The sequence below is a fragment of the Ictalurus furcatus genome, chromosome 17, assembly GCF_023375685.1.
Source record: "Ictalurus furcatus strain D&B chromosome 17, Billie_1.0, whole genome shotgun sequence".
NCBI lineage: Eukaryota > Metazoa > Chordata > Actinopteri > Siluriformes > Ictaluridae > Ictalurus > Ictalurus furcatus.
In genome coordinates, this window is record NC_071271.1 from 4,857,575 (window position 1) to 4,880,074 (window position 22,500).

The 22,500-nt window shown below is 43.9% G+C and overlaps 1 protein-coding gene across 2 annotated transcripts in view; it reads left to right on the plus strand.

Annotated features, from left to right (window-relative positions):
- mecom (MDS1 and EVI1 complex locus) overlaps positions 1-22,500 on the plus strand; it is a 155,161-nt gene that overhangs the window by 54,372 nt on the left and 78,289 nt on the right. For both annotated transcript variants that reach the window (XM_053647774.1, XM_053647776.1), the window contains exon 2: positions 3,654-3,994. In XM_053647774.1, the coding sequence (XP_053503749.1) occupies positions 3,654-3,994 (341 nt within the window). The remainder of the gene's footprint in view (positions 1-3,653; positions 3,995-22,500) is intronic.

Below are 22,500 nucleotides of genomic sequence, written 5' to 3' on the forward strand. Positions count from 1 at the left end.
TTTGTACCGTGTGTGAGTGTATGTGTGTGTGTGTGTGTGTGTGTGTGTGTGTGTGTGCGCCTCCTGACGTCCCCGGGCGTTGACTGGGTCACCTCTCCATTAGGGTGTGTTGTCATGGTGATTAATGGCCGCTCCTATCATCTTTAATGTAGGCGGTAATGATGCAGGCTCCCACGCTGCTCGGCATAATCACAAGATGTATGAGAGAGACAGAACCCCGGAGCAGAGGTGAAAACCATTCAACACACACACACACACACACACACACACACACATAATCTTTTTCCCAGGCCTGTTTCTGTGCACACCTTTACTATCGTACATACACACACCTGTGTGTATGTATGATATGCTACCTGTGTAGAATATACAGTGGATTACACACACACACACACACACACACACACACACACACAAACAAACACACACACACACCATCGTTATGGGTGCCACAGGAAGAAATGTGTCATGTTCCTTTACTAAATGACAGGAAATGCTGCTATTCTTTGGGATTCTCGGACAGTGATTGTTGTGTTTGTGTGAGTGACATCACCAGGGGAACTTTATTTCTATTCTAGAACGTTCTGTTCTAATCGAGGATGGTTTATAGTCAGAGTTCCATTGTACAGTGCGGGTCATCATGAAGGGCACGGCCTGAGAAGATGTTATCAGGGGTGGAGGGCAGGACTGCATGTGGGAAATACCACTCTGTGTGTGTGTGTGTGTGAGTGTGTGTGTGTGTGTGTGTACACACAAGAATAGGAATATTTCTGTCAAATATTTATTTTTACCTTATATGGAAATTTTGGCTGGTCCCCACAAGGAAAAGCTGTTATTATTATTATTATTATTATTATTATTATTATTATTATTAATGCTTAAATATATATAAAAACAAAAGAGACAAAATGTTAAATGTTTACGTTTGGTTTCTGAGGTTATATTTTGGTGTCGCGTAGCATTAATAATTTTGTCAGTGGAAGGTCCTCAGAATTAGGATTGTAACCCAAACCTGTGTGTGTGTGTGTGTGTGTGTGTGTGTGTGTGTGGTGTGTTTGTCCTCTTGTCTGTAGGCATGCTTTTATATCTTAGTGAGGTAAATGTCCCCTACAAGGAGAGGAATTACTTTGTCATATACAGTATTTTGTCCTTGTGGGTACATTTGGTTGGTCCCCATAAAACTGCTCTTTTGCTAAAAAATGATCAAATAAATTTTAGTCATTGAAGTGAAAATAATGTTTGAATTTAAGTGTAGCATGGAATTCAATGGAATTCTAAGAAAGGTCCTCATAAGGATATTAAACCAACCTTGTGTGTGTGTGTGTGTGTGGAGAATTTTGTTTATCTCCTATAAAAGCTGATGAAACTGACTCTTGTTGATGTATACAAGGAAATGAATTCTATTCCCCTGTTCTGAAATACTGCAGGTGACTCTTAAGTCCTGAGAAAACAGCTGATTGTATATCCATAAAAAAAATTGCTAAGACTCGGTCAACCTTTACTAATCCCTGAAGGCTAAAACTGACCAAACCCTGATCGCTATCAGCAACAGAACACTGAAACCGCTGCTAGTCTTCCGAGCGTGAACCCCACCTTCACTTTGGTCGCTCCGTTTTTTTTTTACAGACCGAAAAGAATATGTTTATTGCTCAAAACTGAACAGGCACTACTGCACATGACGAGGGGATTGGGTTTTTCCCTTCTCAATTTTAAGCGGCGGAATGAAGTAGTGAGAAGTGGGAGCTAGTGAAAGGCGGATTGGGTTACCGTTAAAAGCCTTGGCGACTGTGGCAGGCTCTTGCTCTCGGACTGAATGATGTTTAAACAGCATAGCTGAGGTTAACATTATGGTTTCATATGTTTAACAGAGCCTCGGCTTAGAGTAAGAGTGCCTGACCTGCTCTCAGCTGTTGTTGGAAAGCTAGGCAAGTGTGTGTGTGTGTGTGTGTGTAGGCTGAGAGTAGGCTAGCTGCCATGCTGTGACACTGGAATGTACGGAGACAGGAGGATGTGCCCACTCCTCATTAGCACTCACCACTACCTGTCACATGCTGTTAGCCACAGCGTACTAGCCACAGCATGCTAGCTCCACTCTGGCCTACTCGCAGTAGGTTAGCTCCAAGTGTGTTAAGCCGGTGTAGACCGTACGATTAGTCCTTGTCACACTGTACAAGATGATCCCAATAAAAATCTTGGCTGAGTTCTGCTTACACCATCAATTAGCGTGATCGAGAGTTAAACAAAAACATTCACCAAGCAAGTGAGGTCATTTCTTCTGTCCATGTCCACATGCTATGTTTACATTTCACCATGGCCACTATAGTGTCCCATGAGTTTCGTGTAATCCTTGGCTGTCCTCCTATTGGTGGTTTTTAGACAAGCTTCGTAGCTACACTCACATTCACAGATTTCCTGACACTGACAGAATTTTGTTGTCAGTTGTCTTTGGTTGCACTGAGACAGCAAAATTAGTGTCGCTTCAGTTATCGAGTCATCCGTCCATTTTCTGTAGCGCCTATCCTACACAGGGTCACGGGGAGCCTGGGGACTATCCAAGGGGACTCTGGGTACAAGGCGAGGTACACCTTGGATGGGGTGCCAACCCATTGCAGGGCACAATCACACACACATTCATACACCACGGACGATTTAGAAGTACCAATCAGCCTATAAGGCATGTCTTTGGACTGGGGGAGGAAACCGGAGTACCCGGAGGAAACCCCCAAAACATGGAGGAAACATGCAAACTCCGGAGGTGTGAACCCTGGAGATGCGAAGCAAATGTGCTAACCACTAAGCCACGGAATAATCAATTCCTAGATACTAGTATATTACCACTGGTAACGCTAATGAGATGTACAGATGTTCGTCTCGCAGTTTCTCTGTGTGACTAAAACGGGAGTCAGAACAGTAATCGTAGGCGTTCCAGTGGGGACAGTAACTCAAACACAGTAACAAAACACTCTCATCAGCCACGTGCTACTCTTCCTTTCCAAACCAAGGAAAAGGTTATAGGTCACAGACAACGTCCTCTCTTGTCCGTTCTCAATTAACCTCGCTGGCTGAAATGTCCGCTGTTTTTGCTCTGATTCCCCGTCGCCAGGGACGGATGGAAAATGTTTTTAAAAAAAAGGAAGTATGAGTGTTGGGAGCCACACAATGCAGACGACACTCAAGGCAATTCAATCTTCCCAGTGGGGATTCCCGTGCCAAACATTTGGCTCTGGCTCTTTAGGAGGTGTCTGACAGGGTGTACTAAGAGGACACAATCAGCCGACTCGTTCTCAGCTAGTCGTGCACGGTGTTATTACAGACACTAACCACTTTCCTCTTCCTCGTGTTTGTTTAACTGGTGGTCAGATACCTTTGTTTGGAGCTATGTATATTTTCCCATATGTGGACACACTGAGTTAGCACTTAGCACTCATGGACAAGCTGTAGATCTTGCCAAGTTGGCAGAGATACAAGTGTGTGTGGGCGGGTTGTCTGCATGGCCCTAATCCAGAGGCCTATCTTCTAACGAATATTATCCTTATCACCTTTTGTTTCTTTACACGTGTTTTTAACTTGCACTCACCAAACCGACAGGCATCTTTGACCCAATGTCCCAATCCTTTAGGCATAATTGTTAAAAATGATCTCATCCTCTACAGGTGATGAAGGTGACTTCCCACTTTTCCCCTCTGATGTCCTGGAGGAAGCCGGGATTGCGTCCAACGGAGACCCCGTCCCATTAATCACCTCTAACAGCATCCACTCATCGAGTGTATTATGTGAAAGAAGCTCCCCAGCCGACTCTTCTTGCTTCAACACCTCCTTCCACGCACCCGTGTACCTGGACGATGAGGAGGCAGCGGCGTCTCTGCACCCAGACTTCGAGCTGCGTGATTCGAGCGTTTCAGCTGGCAGCTTGGGCGTCTGGAGCAAGAGGAGGCTGGAGGTCGGAGAGGACTTCGGGCCCTTTGAGGGAAGTCATCGTCGACAGGGCTGGGAGGTAGGAGCAACTTTTAGATCTGAGGAAAGCATTTGCCGATCTCACGAGTGCACGTTTTTAAGAAAGTTACGGGTTGGTGTTTGCGGTTCCAAGCGTTTCTCCCTCCATTTATATGAATTTCCAATGGAAATTGTTCTTGGTTGTTAAGAATTCCAATAAATTTAGCATGAGATCAAGTTGCTTCACCACTTCACACTCGTTAAAGAGACAAAGGCTTCTGTGTGCAGTGTGTGCATGGCAATAAAAGAGCTTACAAGGTTTCTTAATACACCAGATGCTGAATAACACGGTTACCTCTTCCTTCAGTTTGCAATGCATTTTAATAATTAACATAAATTCCATCAGTCACATTTACAGGAAAGTTTATTGGACAATTTTGACACCAAATAGATGGAATGGCATAGTTCAGTTCAGCCATCTCACTAATGTCTCACTAAATTCCTTTACTGCTGTTCAGAAGGTGATAACCAACTCAGATTGAGGTTCTTGCAAATCACTAAGGTGTCCTGCTACAAAGTAGGAGTATTTTGAGACTCACTGTACATTTGTCCTGGTAATTGTATTGGAACACTTGTAAAGGGTGGCAGTGGCTTGGTCTGATCGGAAGGTCAGGGTTCAAGCCCCAGCGCTGCCAAGCTGTCACTGTCGGGCCCTTGAGCGAGGCCCTTAATCCTCTCTGCTCTAGGGGCGCAGTATCATGGCTGACCCTGCACTCTAACCCCAACTTCCTGACATACTGGGGTATGCAAAGAAAAGAATTTCACTGTGCATATGTATATATGATAAATAAAGACTCATTATTATCATTATTATTAATGTCCAGCTACAAAAAAAATTCTAAAATGAGTTAATGGCTAAAAATAAGACATCAATTCGAAGTGGTTATATTTAGTTTCCTAGTGGCATTTTTCCCCCCAACTTTTCTCACCAATTCCCCTCCGCCAGCCGGGTCACCCCTATCACCAGACAGCTACGCCAACACAGAGGGAGAAGGCTAACGCGTGCTTTTGTCACAGGGCAACGTAACATACTCAGAGGAAAGTGCTATCTGCCCTCTTCCACATACTTGTGCTCACAGACACCCATGATTGGTTAGTGTTGCTGTGACTGACAGGGGAGAGAGAGTATACCATCCCACCCATACAGCACAGCCAATTTTACTCTCTTGGCTCCCAGCCATGGCCAGCTTTGTCATCATTGTCATCATTCTAACTCGCGATTTCTGGACGATACGGCAAACGGGTGTCTGTTGCACCACTCTGGAGCCCTGACGTTACGATTTTTGACTATTTTTGAATTCATACTTGCCCAGTTAAACATCATCAATTCACTAATCAGACCAAAGAGAGTAAATTCAATAAAAATGTATGCGAGTGTTTTGAAAAACCTTTCCTCTCTTGAAGAGCTGATTCCAGATGAATATTTCACATACACTAAATGTGTGATTGGCTGCTTTAGAAAGTCACTTAACGCTCGGTTTGATCCACTGGAAATACTTTCCTGTCTCCACCATTTTGACGACTCCTGTCCTAGACTATATGTTGCTTTTGGATGTACAGTATTTGTTTCTCGTTTAGAAGCTTTAGCTGTGTCTATAAGCAGGAAGTAGATGAACTCGTAATCATCCGCTCGTTATTTTACCAGCGTCGTAAACATATATCCCGTCTGCTTCTATTTGCGTTTATTTCCTCCTGTCCGTCCATTAGCTGAATGTTGTCATGGTTTCCGTCCTGGTGACGTCATGACTCGGAGACCCAGCTCGATTAAAATCCGAGCTCGTAAATCCGTCCTTTAACCACGTTAAAGTATTACGACCCCCTCGACCTCCGCCAGGTCCGCTGCCGTCTATCAGACACCAGTCAGTCTCCACTCTTAATCAAAGCCAGGGTCACAAGACAAGGTGAAAGGTCGAGAGGGGTCTTGGGCAGGGTCAACGTAGGCTAATTTGGCCTGGCCTGAAGGGTTGCTGCAGGGGCATCAGGATAATTGAAGATTCAAATCGTCTCCGTGTGAATTGTAAGGAGAAAATCATTATCCCAAAGCAACCGACAATACGATGTGGTGCAATGCAGCTGGGAAAACTTTTAGCGTCATGTCAGTCACACCTTACTGGTATGACATTTTAATACAAATCACTTCAAAAAGACAGTTTCTATGTACAGTCTAAATACATGAACAGATTTACCAAACTTATTGAAAAGCATGATGTTTAACATCGTTATAAAAAGTTTTTTTTTGGTTTCTTTATTTTTATTTTTGAATAATTCTCTGATTAAACTGTGCTCGGGTTCTTATCATTGTTTTTAACTTGTCGAAGAGTCGTTTCTTTTTTCCTGGGACGGCGTCTGTTTTCAATCTGCTATTTTACATACTTTATTATTTTCTGTAGCGCTTTCCTACTGAAGTCATTTACATGATGAGTGTTTTTTTTTTTTCTTTCTTTCTTTCTTCCAAGTGATAAATCTGAACCAAGCAGAAATCCTGCGTAGGCAAACATTGGCGTTTAATATGATTGAAAAAGTCTCTGTCCCACCATTAGTAGATTTATATGAATTGCACTTGCACTTCTTTCTTTTTTTTACCTTCTCTCTCTCTCTCTCTCTCTCACACACACACACACACACACACACACTCTCTCTCTTGATTTCCACGGAGAAAAAAAACTGAAAGAAAAAAAAATGGGTTTCATGAATTTTAATCCACGAGTAATTTATTGCACGCTTGAACGATATGTATTTAAAAGACTGAGAGAGAGCGAGAGAGAGAGAGAGAGAGAGAGAGAGAGTCTGTGTGTGAGAAAGAGATTGTGTGACTTTGTATGTCTTTTAAAGAGAGGGAGAGACAGAAAGACAGTAAGAGACCCAGATGGTGGGGGAGAGATAGTAAAACAGGGAGTGAGAGAAAGAAAGATGGAGGAGGAGAAGAGGATAGAGGGGAGAGATACACAGACAGACACTGTTGAGGACAGACCGAAGGAGAGAGACAGAAAAACAGACCAAAAGGCAGAAAGAGAGAGAGAGAGAGAGAGAGAGAGAGAATGAGGAGAACAGAGTGAGAGACTGTTTTATGTGTGAGAGAAAGAAATTGTGTGACTTTTTGTATGTCTTTTGAAGAGAGGGAGAGACAAACAGAAAGAGAGACAGAAAGACAGTGAGAGACAGAGACAGGGGTGGAGAGATAGTAAAACAGAGAGAGAGAAAGATAAGGACGGAGAGATACAGAATAGAGAAAGACAGACAGACACTGAAGAGGACAGACCGAAGGGGAGAGAGATAGAAAAACAGAGCAAAAGATGGAGAGATATAGAGAGAGACAGAAAGACAGTGAGAGACAGAGACAGAGGAGAGATAGTAAAACAGAGAGAGAGAAAGAGAAGGACAGAGGGAGAGACAAAAATAGAGAAAGACAGACAGACACTGAGGAGGGCAGACAAAAGGGGAGAGAGACAGAAAAACAGACCAGAAGATAGAGAGATATATATAGAGAGAGAAAGACAGCGAAAGAGAGAGGTGCAGCAGGACAGCGAGAGAGAAAGAGAGAGAGAGAGAGAAAAGACAGCTAAGAGACAGAAAGACAGTGAAAGGGAGAGGTGCAGCAGGAGAGCGAGAGAGAAAGAGAGAGCGAGAGAGAAAGCGGGAGACTTTGACTTTTACAATCGGGAGAGAAAAGACAGCTAAGAGACAGAAAGACAGCGAAAGAGAGAGATGCAGCAGGAGAGCGAGAGAGAGAGAAAGAGAGAGAGAAAAGACAGCAAAGGCAGAGAGACATTGTATGTGTGTCTGTGTATATCTTTTTTAAAGAGAGAATAAGAGACAGGTAAAGAGAGACAGTGTGTGAGAGAGAGAGAGAGAGACAGAGAGCGAGAGAGAGAGAGAGAGAGGGATGGAGAGAGGATGACATGGAGGCGGGCTGCACTGTATCACTATGTTTAATTAGCTGGCTGTCAGCAGGCCATAACTCTCTCCATTAAGTAAATAAGTTGTAAAGAATTTATGATGAAGTGCCACATTATTCAGAGAGGATATTCCACCATGACATCGGCGCATTAAATATGGCAAACGCTATTAACCATCACCTCCCCGCCTCCCTCTCTGCCTCTCTCTATCCCTCTCTCTCGGTCTGCCTCCTCCGCTCCCTCTCTCCCTCTCTCCCCTCGGAGCACGAGCAGCCGTCAATATGCCAATATGCAAGAGGCTGTTAAAATAAAATTGATTTGGTAAATGTAACTTAAGATAGATCTGTTTGCTTTCATCATCAATTCTGTCGTTGGGGAGAGGTGATGTCAGCGGCCCAGGGAGCGATAAAGCCCCGCCCATCTGGAGGGGTTTGATGGAGAGCGTACGCGTACGTGTCACCATGACAGACGGTCAAGCGGGGAGAATTTGTGTGTATGCATATTTCTATGGGAATTTCTCTCTCTCTCTCTCTCTCTCTGTGTGTGTGTGTGTGTGTGTGTGTGTGTGTGTGTGTGTGTTGATTACGGCTACACGCTCTGAAGGAACTTTTCCAGAGATAGGCCACCAGCTTTTCTGCACTATCTTCATAAATTTGGACCTTTATTCATTTGGTGTGTGTGTGTGTGTGTGTGTGTGTGAGAGAGAGAGAGAGAGAATTATGGTATGAGTGCTTTATGACTACAGGGCCACTGAGTTATGAGTCAAGATGACTTCAGTAAATAAACCAGGAATCACACACACACACACACACACACACACACACACAGGTATATAGGATTATCACATGACGTCACTAGGTATGTAAAGCGCCCATCCTGTTGTCCGCTTCACTACTTTAAAAAGAGTTTATAGTCGTTTATTACTTTAGATCCGTCGCCACAGACACCGAACACTACCGCCACCGTGTTTCACTCACTTATCATCTGTACAGTTTGTGTGTTTGGGAGATTTGTTACGATTAAAACTTTTAACTCGGGGGGGATGGACAGCGGAGTGTGTGGGAAGTCTGGAAGACCTGGAGAGGTTGTAGTGTGTGTGTGTGTGTGTGTGTGTGTGTGTGTCAAGGCCTTTTGTGCACCTTTCTAGTTTCAGACATGGTTGGAGATTAACTGTGTGTGTGTGTGTGTGTGTGTGTGTGTGTGTGTGTGTAGACCTGCTCAGAGATTAAGCGCATATTTGAATAGAAGTGAAGGATTAAGGTCCCTCAGTCTGCCTGCCTCCGTCCACACTCCTCTCTCTCTCTCTCTCTCTCTCCGGCCTTCTGTCCGTCACTCCAGCGTTCTCTCGCTCTCCGGATCTGTCATTCTCACTCGGAAATATCCATCCTCTTTTTTCCCTCCCTTATTCTTCTGCCCTGATGTATTCCTCCTCTCTGTCCCCAGCCGCTTTTTCAGGGCCAGAAAGGAGGATTAATCCCTGTCTCAGAGACACGGCTCCGCTGACCTCACACACATGTGCACCCACACACACCATTCACACACGTCTCTAAGACGATCGCATGTGGGTTTATGACCCATCACACTCGAGTATTCAGAGCCAGAGACATGAAGACAGGAGACGGAGACAAACTGAGACAGGTGGCTGATTTTAAACAATAGCAGGGTTTTTTTTTTGTTTTTTTTTTTGTGGAGAACCAGCTTTAAAACATACCTCCTTTCTCCCTCTTTTTTTTTCTCTCTTTCCCTCGTTCTCTGTAAATACGATATTCAGCAAGAGTGTGCGACATTTTTACTCGTGCAGCGCTTCGTCTGTTTGAATCGAACCCTGGTGCGTTCTCCATCTTGCTGTGGTTATGTGGGAAGTCGGAACTTGGACATTTTCGACGTCTGTGCATTTTGTTAGCAACAAGCTAGCCAGCTAGCACTAACGAGTGATGTATGTTTACCTTCTCAAAACAGTGAACTGTATAGTTAATTACATTTAACAAGCAAATACGTCTGTACCTTGATCTAAAACTAATACTAATATACAATATAACATTAAAGAATTTTTTCTTCAGTTCAGTTCTATTTTATTTGTATAGGCGTTTTTAATCAAGCAGCTTTACAGAAATATATCAGTTGAGTATATATATATATATATATATAGATAGATAGATAGATAGATAGATAGATAGAAAGTTTATCCTTAATTGTTTCTTGAGGAAACTTTCCGAGTAGGAATTCCGGGTTGAGGAGAAGTTTACTTGTTTTTTTCCCCCCAGAAATTCAGAGTTATGAGTTTGTGAGAACACGGAAATCACGCTCGTCCCAAGATTATCCGAGGCCTTGTCTGTACGTGTACGGATCATTTTTGAAAGCGTTGTTTTTTTCCACTGAAGAGCTATTTGAAAACATTGGATTCCAGGTGATATTATTTACTCTTGTGTATGAGTTACCGAGGTTTGGATTAAACCCATTCAGAATTTTGCGAATTCTTGTGATTTGCACCACTGGAACTAAATGAACACCTGGCTGTGTTTCCCCCGAACCCCACTTTAACAAACATTACATTAAAGACACTGACTCATGAAACAGCGCAGGCATCGAGGCAGCTGCGTTCTGTTACACACGCACACACACGCACACACACGCACCTCGCATGTGGACTGACAAAAAGAGAAGAAGGAGAAACGATAGTCGGTGAGCTCATTCTGCTGTGTTTGGTGGTGCAGGAGTAAAGACTAGAGTGTGTGAGTACACACACACACACACACACACACACACACACACACACACACACACACACACACACAGAGTCCCCTCCTGAGGAATACCTCCTTAGTTCATGGTGACTTAACACAGCCAGCAGCTAGACTTGCATCATCACCTGCTGAGAGAGAGAGGGAGAGACAGACAGACAGACAGACAGAAAAAGAAAAGAAGGGACACATTTCAAAATAATGGAGCTATAACTTCCCCAAAACTTTGCCCCCTTGCTTAACCCCCACCCCTCGCCCCCCATGACTCTCATGGCAAAATGCCTGTTTGAGGCTCATTATCATGCTAAGGACCAAATTCATACATTCACAAGCACAGTCTCTCTCTCACTCACACACACACACACACACACACACACACACACAGTCTAAAGAGTCACAGCACTGACAAAGAGCAGAAAGTGTGTGTGTGCTTTGGCCCAAATGAGTTTTTAGAGTTTCTGTCATGTGGCTCATATTAGTAGCCTGTTATGGAATAATAACACACATGTGCACATGTGTACACACACACACACACACACACACACACTTGTCAGGCATATACAGGCCCGTAAATCATTAACATTGGGCCTAATACTAGAAAATCCCTGGGCCTCATTAATGTAACTTGAATTTGTGTTTAAAATCGTCTTGAATCCATACACACACTTTGATATTTATCACATTTACACATCTGCAGTGTGTGTTGTGACACTTCTGTAAGTTATACCTGTATATACCTGACTTTGTGGGGACCTGGCAAAAAGTCCTTCTGAAAACTGCTTCTAAAACTAAAAGAACCAAAATGGTTTTCTTTTCGTTACTGAAGATAAGCTCAGAGTTAATGTTTACTAAAGACCACATGTCCACCATGCAAACTGTTCCAGCGACCGGGGCTGATTTCGGTTCCTCGGTCATAGTTCCAGGAACCTTTTGTCTCTTGATCTCATGACGAATGTGCAGGAGTTCAGTTTTATTCCATTTCTTACAAACAGGACGATTATTTAAGTTAGCTAATCGTAACGTACAATTTTCATAACAATTTCACTTTTTTCCCCCACATTTGCATAGAATAAGCACGTATTTGCTTTTGGAAGAGGAAGCCAGAGTGACTGGTCTACACAATAGCGTTCGACATACCAGACACCGCACCGCCGCTGAATCGAAAAGAACTTGACGCTAGCTTAGTGACCTAGCTAAATGTGGAGAAAAGCGAACAGCTTAGCGAGAGCGAAACGTCTCACCGCCGCCATTTTTTTGTTTGTTGGAAAAGTGAATATCGTGCATGAAGACTAAACACCCAAAAACACACTAACGGAACATGTTTGCGGCTAACGAGCTGCTACTGTAGCGCAAGACACGCCCACTGGGGGCGGGGCATATCCATGTACATTGTTGAGAGCATTTACTAATTGGATGATCACGTTATTAGTAAGGACGTCATGGAAAATGTTCATAGTTTCCACAGAAGTGACACACTATCAAATTAAATCTGCAAAAAGGTTACTGAGACACACAAACACCCCCTCACACACACACACACACACACATACACACACACACACAGACACACACCACAGGTTGCCTCCCTCTTGTCCGTCACGTCTGCATCGATCCATCAGGCGGGATTTGCCGGCACTTTCCGCGGCGGCCATGTTGGGCTCAGCGTTGTGTTTGAGCTGATGGAGCCGGGCAGGGAGAACCTTCTGAAGTCTTAACACATTAGCATCTTGCTAGGTCATTCACACACACACACACACACACACTCTCTTCCAATACAAAGCTCTTGTCAGTGTTCTCGCCACCTTCCAGGAGACACAAAAAAAAGAAAGAAAGAAAGAAAGAAAGAAAATGGTATAATGTGTGTAAACATATCGTGTGTGTGTGTGTGTGTGTGTGTGTGAGAGAGAGAGAGAGAGAGAGAGAGAGACAGAGCTCCAGGGCTTCCCCCATGAAAACCGAGCCAAAGCACATCCATCTTCTCTCGTCTTCTGATTGTTCTCTCTCTCTCTTTTTTCCTCTCCTCCATGGCGACTCCACTCTTCCCTCCCTCTCTCTCTCTCCTAACGACATCCATTGTAGTCTTTTTTTATTTTAGAGCATGCAGGGGAAGCCACGCCATTGGCCGGTGCTCTCGGCCCCGGCTTGATTGACGCCGGGACTCCGGCCAGCTGCCACCCAGGACACACAACCATAAATCATCAGCAGCAACTTCCTGTAAAGCTACGGCTGCCTGCGGGGGACACAAAAAACCCTTTGTGGGTGTTTTTTTTTTTTTTTTTTTACTTGGGGGGTGGGGGGGTTGTGAAGGTTTAGGAAGGTTTCTGATGGCTTGCCAGCCTGCGCCAGACACACAGACACTCAGACCTATTAGAGATGAGCCAAGAGCCGAGGGTGTGAGAGCGAACGACGGAAAGAGGACTTGCTGAAAAGACATGGAAACCGAATTGTTTAAATAAACACGTATCAGCGTTTCAGGTGACGTTTTATTTACAACACAGTTCCTTAATTAATGATTAATTACTTACTATCTAAGCCGTGCGCACTCGCGTGTTACCGTAGAAGTTCTTCAGTGATTACTAATCACTGTAATAAACTACTATGCTGACTTAATGGTTTTGCAATGACCTCGTGTCCTCTTTTGAACCACTGAATTATCTACACGTTAAGTTATGAAGCATTCATTACTGATGCGTTAATGTTAATAATGTGCAATTATTTGTCAGTAATTTCATATCCGGTACTAAATCACTTTGAATCAGCATGCTGCAGTAGTTTATGGTCGTGATTAGTAATTAGTGAAGAATTACTACAGTAACACTTGATTACTTACTGCTGAGTTAGGGAGTACTTTTCGAATTTATGAAGCAATAAGTGATCGTTTTACAAATACGGTCAACTTTCGCGACTTTTTGGGAACTTTTTACATTTGATCACACATATTAAAACAAATCGCTTAAAAGTTGGGTTTTATGGAGTAAATTGCATGGACGGAGGGAATAAAAAAAAGTCTTTCATAGTGTAGTAATTCATCAACATATTTGAATTACGGGCAGAGTTTGCGCTAGAATGAAGTCAAATATTGAAATAAAAGTTCAACAAAAAGATGGAAATCTATTGTATGAATATGTTAAAGCGGTGTAATCACTTTTTAGAGTCTAGCTAGTTAATGTCAGTTACTAATGTTTCCAGCAGGTTTATACTTTAGAAAAGCAGCAATTAGTTCTGTTTTATTATTATTTTTTATATCATATGTTCAATGCTTGATGATTGGCTGGAAGATAAAACATTATAAAACACAATTTATCTGTAGATCCTTTCAAATATTGCACCAGAACGTATAATAATAATAATAATAATAATAATAATAATAATAATAATAACACAGGTAACTAAAGTATCTCCCAGTGATTACGTTTATGTGGTTAAGTCATTAACTCAACTGTAAGAATATTAAAGTTCATGAAACTGATTTGAGAAAAAGAAATGGAATTGAATTGAATCATGAGGTGCTTAAAAATTCACATAAAACATAAAAGCTATTAAGGCATGTGGCCTTTTTTTTTTTTTTTTTTTTTTTTTACCATCTCCAGCTTTTCTACTAGTGAAGTCCTGAAAAGTGCTCAGCACTCTTATTTTCATTTTCAGGCCAAAATAACCCATTAAAATGGTTTACTACATGTGGAACAGGACAGAAATGTATTTTCCCAACATGATACTTGTTGTGCTTGGCTCAGTTTCACTAATAAAGCGAATTAAAAAGAAAGAAAGACGGAAAGCAGTATCCGAAAGCGCTTTGTTCGGGGTATTTTGACCGGAGAATATCAAGGTAAAATAAAAGTGTCTTTTGGGGTTTTTTTTAATGGGAAGAATCCTCAGGTGTGGGAGGGGCTTATGAGAGTTTATTTGCATAAATATTAATAATGAATGAATATTTGATATTAGATAAAAGGTCTTTTTCACTTTTTAGAATTGTAATACTATACACTGATAACTGAGGGTGACAAGAGCAGGAAGGTGAAACACTTCAGCACGGCTCAGACTCCCTCCTCTGTCCTTCACTGTAGGAGGACGAGAAGAGTCCATCTCTCTGTTTTTGCACCTCTCCTCTCTCTCGCTCTCTCTCTCTCCCTCTCTCTCTCTCTCTCTCTCTCTCTCTCTCTCTGTGTTTTTCTTTTTCAGCCACCGTGTCGGCCGCGGAGCCACGGGCCTGTTTTCTTTCTCAGCTCTGATCTGAAAGAGTGAAACGTCGGATGGAGAGAGAGAGAGAGAGAGCGAGAGAGAGAGAGAGAGAGAGAGGGAGATGTATTTAAGAGACTGAGAGAATGTAGGAGACTTGATCCAAGAGAGCTTTGGACATGAAATCTTTGACACCTCTGTAAATCTGGATGTCCCGTCTGAAACCGTGTGTGTGTGTGTGTGTGTGTGTGTGGCATGAGTGTCAGCCATCCGCGAGAGGAAAACATTCCTGTGTGGTTCTCACACAAATCTGGAGGTTTACTCTAAAAACATATCTTTTCCTCACTCCTCTCTCTCTCGCTCTCTCTCTCTCACTCCTCTCTCTCGCACGCTCTCGCTCTCTCTCTGTCTCTGTCTCCCTCTCTCTGTGTCTCTCTCTCTCTCATGCTCTCTCTCTCGCTACACAATTCATCTCTCCTTCTTAAGGAAAGTACGGAGGTTTTCATTACACTCGTTTCGTACTCGGTGATGAATTAGGTATTGAGTTGTTATACCACTGTCTTCATCTCTCTTTCTTTCTCACGCTATGTCGTTTGTGAGAAAGTTTCTCTCGCCGGACAAAAATGTTTATATATTTTCCACACACACACACACACACACACAAAAAAAATAAAAATCACAAATGCTTCAAATGCTTGACGAATTTTAAGGCAGTTCCAGAGATAGAAAAGATCGTAGTTAGTGTAGTTTCAACTCACGTCACGATAATATGCTAGAAGAGCATAATTAATGAAAAGAAAAACACATCCTACTGCGTGCTACTGTACTAAAGAGAAATAAAAGGTTTGTTATAAGCAATTCCTCAGGTTAAAGTTAGCTAGCTATCTAGCGATCGCGTTTAATTATGTTAAAGTTTTAGCACACTGCTAAGAAATGATATATTACCACCTACTGTCATGTAACGTACTATTTTTGGAAATAATACGTCATATTACATCTTTTTTTTTTCACCAAGTGCAAGTCCTATGTAGCATTTGTTAACTTAGCTAGCTAGCTAACATGCTCTGAGGCAGCATGATAGAAGGACACTGCGCTACTAGTTTATTAGTTACTGGTTTTAATTCATTGTTTATCTTAACGTAATTTAGACGAAGCACCTAAATGTGTCACGGCGGTTATAAAAGGAAGACGAGTCGGCGTGTGTCTACGGGAGTCGACTCGCTGCAGTGGCTGAGCTGCATTGCTGGAAGATTTAGCACCGAGGAGAAACCTGTTTAGTCGTTTTCATCGCTGTGAGCTTTGCCATTTATGGAGTTTTGTGGGCGTGACTAAATGCAAATCAGCTGTACCATGGACACGATTGGTGACAGGTGTTCATCAATATATCGGTCCCCTACAGGGTTGGATGATTTTGCGATCGCAGAAATGAATGCAAAATCAAGCGAATGCTCGGAGAAGCGTGCAGTTTTTGAAAAAGAAATTGCCGCCTTTTTCCGTAGGTTCGGGCCGAGACGCATCGTGTGACGTCATGAGAACGCGCATTCAGCCAAAGCCCTCGTCGATTCATGAGTGCAGCTAAACGGTCGCGTTTACCGACAAACACCGCTGTGAAAGACTAAGAAAACTATTTCGTGCCACTGCGATTTCGCCAACTCCAGTAGTTTTCCGCCAAATAAAAGCACAAGTTGCGTCACAGGTTTTGAAAAAAGCTGCGGCACATTCGAGCAGTTTTGGTCGCAACAATCCCTTTATTTAGCAAGGCCACGCCTCTTTTTACTTCCCTGAACACACTGGCCAAATTAACCAGATTTTTCACCCAAATGGAAGTGTGTGTGCTGTCACAAGGCCGTCGCCCCTGACGATGTGCCATCCAATAAGTCAAGAGTAGCTCAGCCGGGCCCGCAAATAGGCCTGTCACTCTGCCTGTCGGCACGGTAACGGATGGGCCGTTGTTAACGGTGGGGGCAATGCAGGGGCGGGAGGGTCCGGCCTGATCAGGTGCATCTCACACACACACACACACACACACACACACACTATCCCATTCCCATCAAATCTCCTTTCAGAGTCACATAAATCCTCTTGGAGATCTCGTGTGTGCGTGTGTGTGTGTGTGTGTGTGTGTGTGTGAGAGAGAGAGAAAGATAGCAATGGCCCTGTGGCATTGTAAATAAGTGAACTCCATTTAAATAAGAGATAAGGCATTAGGGCTATTTACACTGAGTCACTCGCTTTATCCATCACACACACACACACACACACACACACACAGGGCGCCGTGGCACGTTTATTGATGGCCGGTACCTTCAGTAAGGCTACAATGGGCTTTTATAACCGACAGTTCCATCCGTTTCTGAGCGTGTGTCTGTGCGCGCGTGTGTGTGTGTGTGTGTGATATTAGATGCGAGAGAGAAGATGATGCATTCTGTTGTCACGGAAACAATCAGAGAGGCCGGTCGTTACGGCGACGGGATCGCCATGGATGCCTAGACGGTAAATAACACCGTGATGGGGCGAGCAGTCGTCACGGAGACAAATGCAGGTCTTTTAATTAGGCTAATAAAAAGGAGGATAAGGGCGAGTGCGCTGAGTAGCTGTCACTTGCTGGGTATACATCTCTCTCTCTCTCTCTTTCTCTCTCACACACACACACACTCTCTCACACACACACACGCTTCCTAAGTGCCTGTCACTCATAATAGATACATCATGGCTCTCTTCTCACAGTTCAGTGTGCATGCATACCTGCATTCTCCCTCTCAAACACATACACACACACGCGCGCGGTCCTGTATTTCCATCTCTTTGGGGTACTTTTGTTTTAATGGGCTACTATTGACCACTTTATAAGAGACGCAAGCATTACATTAAAGGAAACACATTGGTCTTATTTTCCATCCAGTTAATGGTTTCCTACATTACCCACAATGCCGTTTGGCTTCATCTCTACCTCAAAAAAACAAAAAAAACAAGAAGCTCACACGACAGCTACCAAACACATGCTTCCATCGAGTCCTTTCTCAAACTGCTGCTCCTGCTGCATCACATGGCAGCGTAACACACCACACTCAGGAAAGCGCTATCTACACTCTTCTGCATACATGATCTCACTGGAGAGAAAGAGTATGCCCCTCCCCCCCAGACAGACCGCAGGAGCAATTTTACTGCCTTCCTGGTACTCATTCGAACTCACGATCTCCTGACGTGCTTTTCTGCTGCGCCACTAGGGGGAGCCGTTAAAAGCTACTTTTTGTTGTACATCTAAAATAATAAATACAGAGACAAGGATAAAATTATGTATCGCTATGTCCTAGCACACACACACATACACACACACACACACACACACACACACGCGGAGAACAGTTCATCTCCAATTCTACTCAAAACCAAAATTGCTGGTCAGGGAATGAAACCACACACACACACACACACACACACACACACACACACACACACCGCACAAGTTATATCAAACCGGCCCAAATTAGCTGAAAATGCTTCAACCACACCTGTTTTGAGAAAATGACCTTGAGTGTGTGTGTGTGTGTGTGTGTGTGTGTGCGCTTTTACAGTAACTCTAGTCATAACCACTTGGTGGTTTTCAGTCGTTTTTTGGGGGTTTTTTTTACGGTGAATTCCCAAGATGTTACAAAGGAAACAGAAACTTCCCAGAAGTGTTCTGGTGTAAAAAAAAAAAAAAAAAAAAAAAAAAAGAGGATATCGCATCCAGACACCGCTGCACATCTGTAAACACCTGGAGGTAGTAATCGTGCGTTAATCATCAGAACGAATGCGTAACGAACGCTCTTTCCGGCGAACCTCTGGAAAGTGTATAGTTGGCACGAGGCTGCATGGCTTTGTCGCTTTCTAGCATTTCAGCTCCATGTTTTAATCTCAAATAAAATATTAGTGCAGGAATCCTGGCTCTGTTCCAAATCGCTCCTCCTGAGCCCCAGCAGCATTCTCGCACCCTGCTGCGCACCCCCTCAACACCACCTACCCCATACCTCTCAAACACACTCCAGTCGGAGCGAGGAGAACACGAGTGTGTGTGCGGTGCCGCGGTGCCGCGGTGCTGCTGCATCCTGATAACAGTGGCAGGCTTTAAGCGGGCGGACATGTGTGTGTTTGTGTGTGTTTGATGTATTTTCTTATCGCACTAAGTTTAAACACACTCCCCAGGACTTTCCGGCGAGATCAAATTCACTAATTAAGCCGCGTTTTTCATTTGAAAAGTTTCGGAACGTACACGCAGAGTAGCTACGTACTTCTTGCTCCGTTATCGATGACTAGCTGAAGTGTCCTATTTGTTTATTTATTTATTTTCCCCCCTCAATAGGCCCGCGTTTACAAATATCCTTCGACTAAAAGCGACTGCTAGACAGAGGACAAAAGGGTGAGCGAGAAAGGAGGATTCTCTCACACCACCTCAAGGTCACGGTGAGGTCATGCGTAGGTCACGAACTCTGCTCGCAGTACGAGTCCTTTCTGCCGACCTCATCAGCCGGCGTATGAAGAGATGAGCAGATGGATAGAGGATTTACACACTGCTCACTCACTGAGTGTGCGCTGTCATCTTTCTCTTCTCTTTCAAACCTACAGTTTGCCCTTTGACCTTTCACCCCACAGAACCCGGTTCCTGTCTTGTCTTGTCTTGTCTTGTCAGGACTATCAGCCAGGGTCATTCGTAGGTCACGGTAGTGTGAATACAGTTAATTAATATTAAATGGTCATTATTATTATTATTATTATTATTATTATTATTAACCCCACCCTTTACGAGCAGGGCACAGATGGTCTCGGCTCCTCCCTCCTCTTTTCCGCCGCTTTTCATCCCTCGCTCAGCTGTCGTTTGTTCATAAAGATGGAGAAATAAATCCAGAGGAGAGGAGTGTGGACGGAGACAGAGAGCCAGCATGCTGCTGAGGGAGGGACAGACTTCATTAACCCATGAACATGAAGATGAGTTGAACACTGGATTTTTTCCTCGACAGCTCCATATATCTCTCTTACACACACACACACACACACACACACACACACACACACACTTAAGCAGCCTATTGTCTATTTTAGTGTAGCGAGAAGTCATTGTGTAAGGTTCACAGCGCTGTTAAAGTCTCTGTGTGTGTGTGTGTGTGTGTGTGTGTGCATGAGAAAGGAGGAAATGTGCTTTATTTGTCAATAAAAAAACAGCCCATAATGTTCAGGAACGAATAATGAAATGTGCACACAAACCCCCAAATGCAGTCAAGTTTGATGTCCACTGATTCTGCTGCCCAAAAAAAAAACAGCACACCGTAAATAATTATTCCTCATAATATGACATGCTCACCATCGGCCAATTTGGTGACATTAAGACCAAAGACAGCCGGTGAAAATGTTCTAGAATTGAACAAATTTTTGGTTCGAACTCTTACTGTGAGCGCTGCTACGACGCTACGACGCTACGACAATCTAAAAGCAAGCAATGAGAACACGGCACGTTGTTCAGGTGAGACTTGCAGGATAGCTACAGCTACGCTAGCGGCCTAAAATCTCTTTATTACAAACTCGCTTTGAAGAATGTTTTCTGGGCGAGTCTGGATCGACGATGTAGTACTGACAAACGTAGTCATTTTCTTCGCAGGCCTTTCGTATATTCTGACATCACACAGCCTGTTATAGAACACAAGCCAACCGTGAGCGTATGTGAGCTCACGTATGCGGATGAGGGCAGATAGCGCTTTCCTCTGAGTGTGTTGCAGGTGTTTGAAAAGATGCTGTTGGCTGGTTTTACGTGTCTCAGAGGAAGCATGTTGTAAGACTTCACCCTTAGCGATTGGTAACTGCTGTATGATAGCAGTGAGCTAGCTAGTGGGGAAAAAATTTATTACATTGAAACAAATCATACTGTTGCCTGAAGGAGAGATTCATACTTTCATTCACTCATTTGATCGCATTAAGGGTGGTTAAAACTTGAGAGATGGGTTTTTTTTTAGGTTGTTTTCACACTTGCATTTTCCCAAATTCAGGGCTGTTTGAGTTTGGTACAATGAAAGCTGGCTTTGGGCCTGGATGACGTCCAGACTACCAAATGGTGGTCTGGGACTCATTTCAGTTGAAGCTATCCGCTTTCTACACTTCATACACTTATACAAGAACAGCTCCTCGTTTGCCGGTATTCCTGCACTAAATATTTGCTGCAAATATTCCTGCACTGTATTGGTACGTTCAGGGAAGTGTGAAAGCTGTTTTCGAGTCCGGGTGCTGTCCAGAGAACCGATACCTGATCATCTTGACCGGGTGAACTCCAGAGAACCGATCCCTGATCATCTTGACCGGGTGAGCTCCAGAGAACTGATCCCTGATTATCTTGACCGGGTGAGTTCCAGAGAACTGATCCCTGATCATCTTTACCGGGTGAGCTCTAGAGAACTGATCCCTGATTATCTTGACTGGGTGAGCTCCAGAGAACTGATCCATGATCTTTTTTACCGGGTGAGTTCCAGAGAACTTGTCCCTGATCATCTTTACCGGGTGAGTTCCAGAGAACGATCCCTGATCATCTTTAGCGGGTGAGCTCTAGAGAACTGATCCCTGATCATCTTGACCGGGTGAGTTCCAGAGAACGATCCCTGATCATCTTTAGCGGGTGAGCTCTAGAGAACTGGTCCCTGATCATCTTGACCGGGTGAGTTCCAGAGAACTGATCCCTGATCATCTTGACCGGGTGAGCTCTATAGAACGATCCCTGATCTTCTTGACAGGGTGAGCTCCAGAGAACTGATCCCTGATCATCTTGACCAGGTGAGCTCTATAGAACGATCCCTGATCTTCTTGACCGCTTGACTTCCAGAGAACCGATCCCTGATCATCTTGACAGGGTGAGCTCAAGAGAACCGATCCCTGGTCATCTTGACAGGGTGAGCTCAAGAGAACCGATCCCTGGTCATCTTGACAGGGTGAGCTCAAGAGAACCGATCCCTGGTCATCTTGACCAGGTGAGCTCAAGAGAACCGATCCCTGATCTTCTTGACAGGGTGAGCTCAAGAGAACCGATCCCTGATCATCTTTACCGCTTGAGTTCCAGAGAACCGATCCCTGATCTTCTTGACAGGGTGAGCTCAAGAGAACCGATCCCTGATCATCTTTACCGCTTGAGTTCCAGAGAACCGATCCCTGATCTTCTTGACAGGGTGAGCTCAAGAGAACCGATCCCTGATCATCTTGACCGGGTGAGTTCCAGAGAACCGATCCCTGATCATCTTGACCGGGTTGCAGTCCATAGAACTGATCCTCTTGACCGGGTGAGTTCCAGAGAACCGATCCGTGATCCTCTTGGAAATGCTGGTCTGGGGCTCCCTTCAACTGAAGCTGTGCGCTTTCTGCACTGCATGACGAGTAATGTGGCTGGTTCCTGGACAGATATTCCTGGTAGATGTTCCTGTACGATGACATCCAATGCATTCAAAAGCATTATTCTTCACTGTTTGGGTATTGGTAGAAGAGAATAATACTGGGAAGGACCTACCATTGCTCTCAAAACAGCATCAGTTCTTCATGGCATGGATTCCACAAGGTGTTTCACACCAAACATTTCTGTGCACCACGGTTGTAAAGAGCCTGGCCATTCTCCGCTGATCCCACTCATTAAAAAGAATTGCTGCTTACTGGATGTTTTTTGTTTTTTTGCACCATTCTGTGTAAAC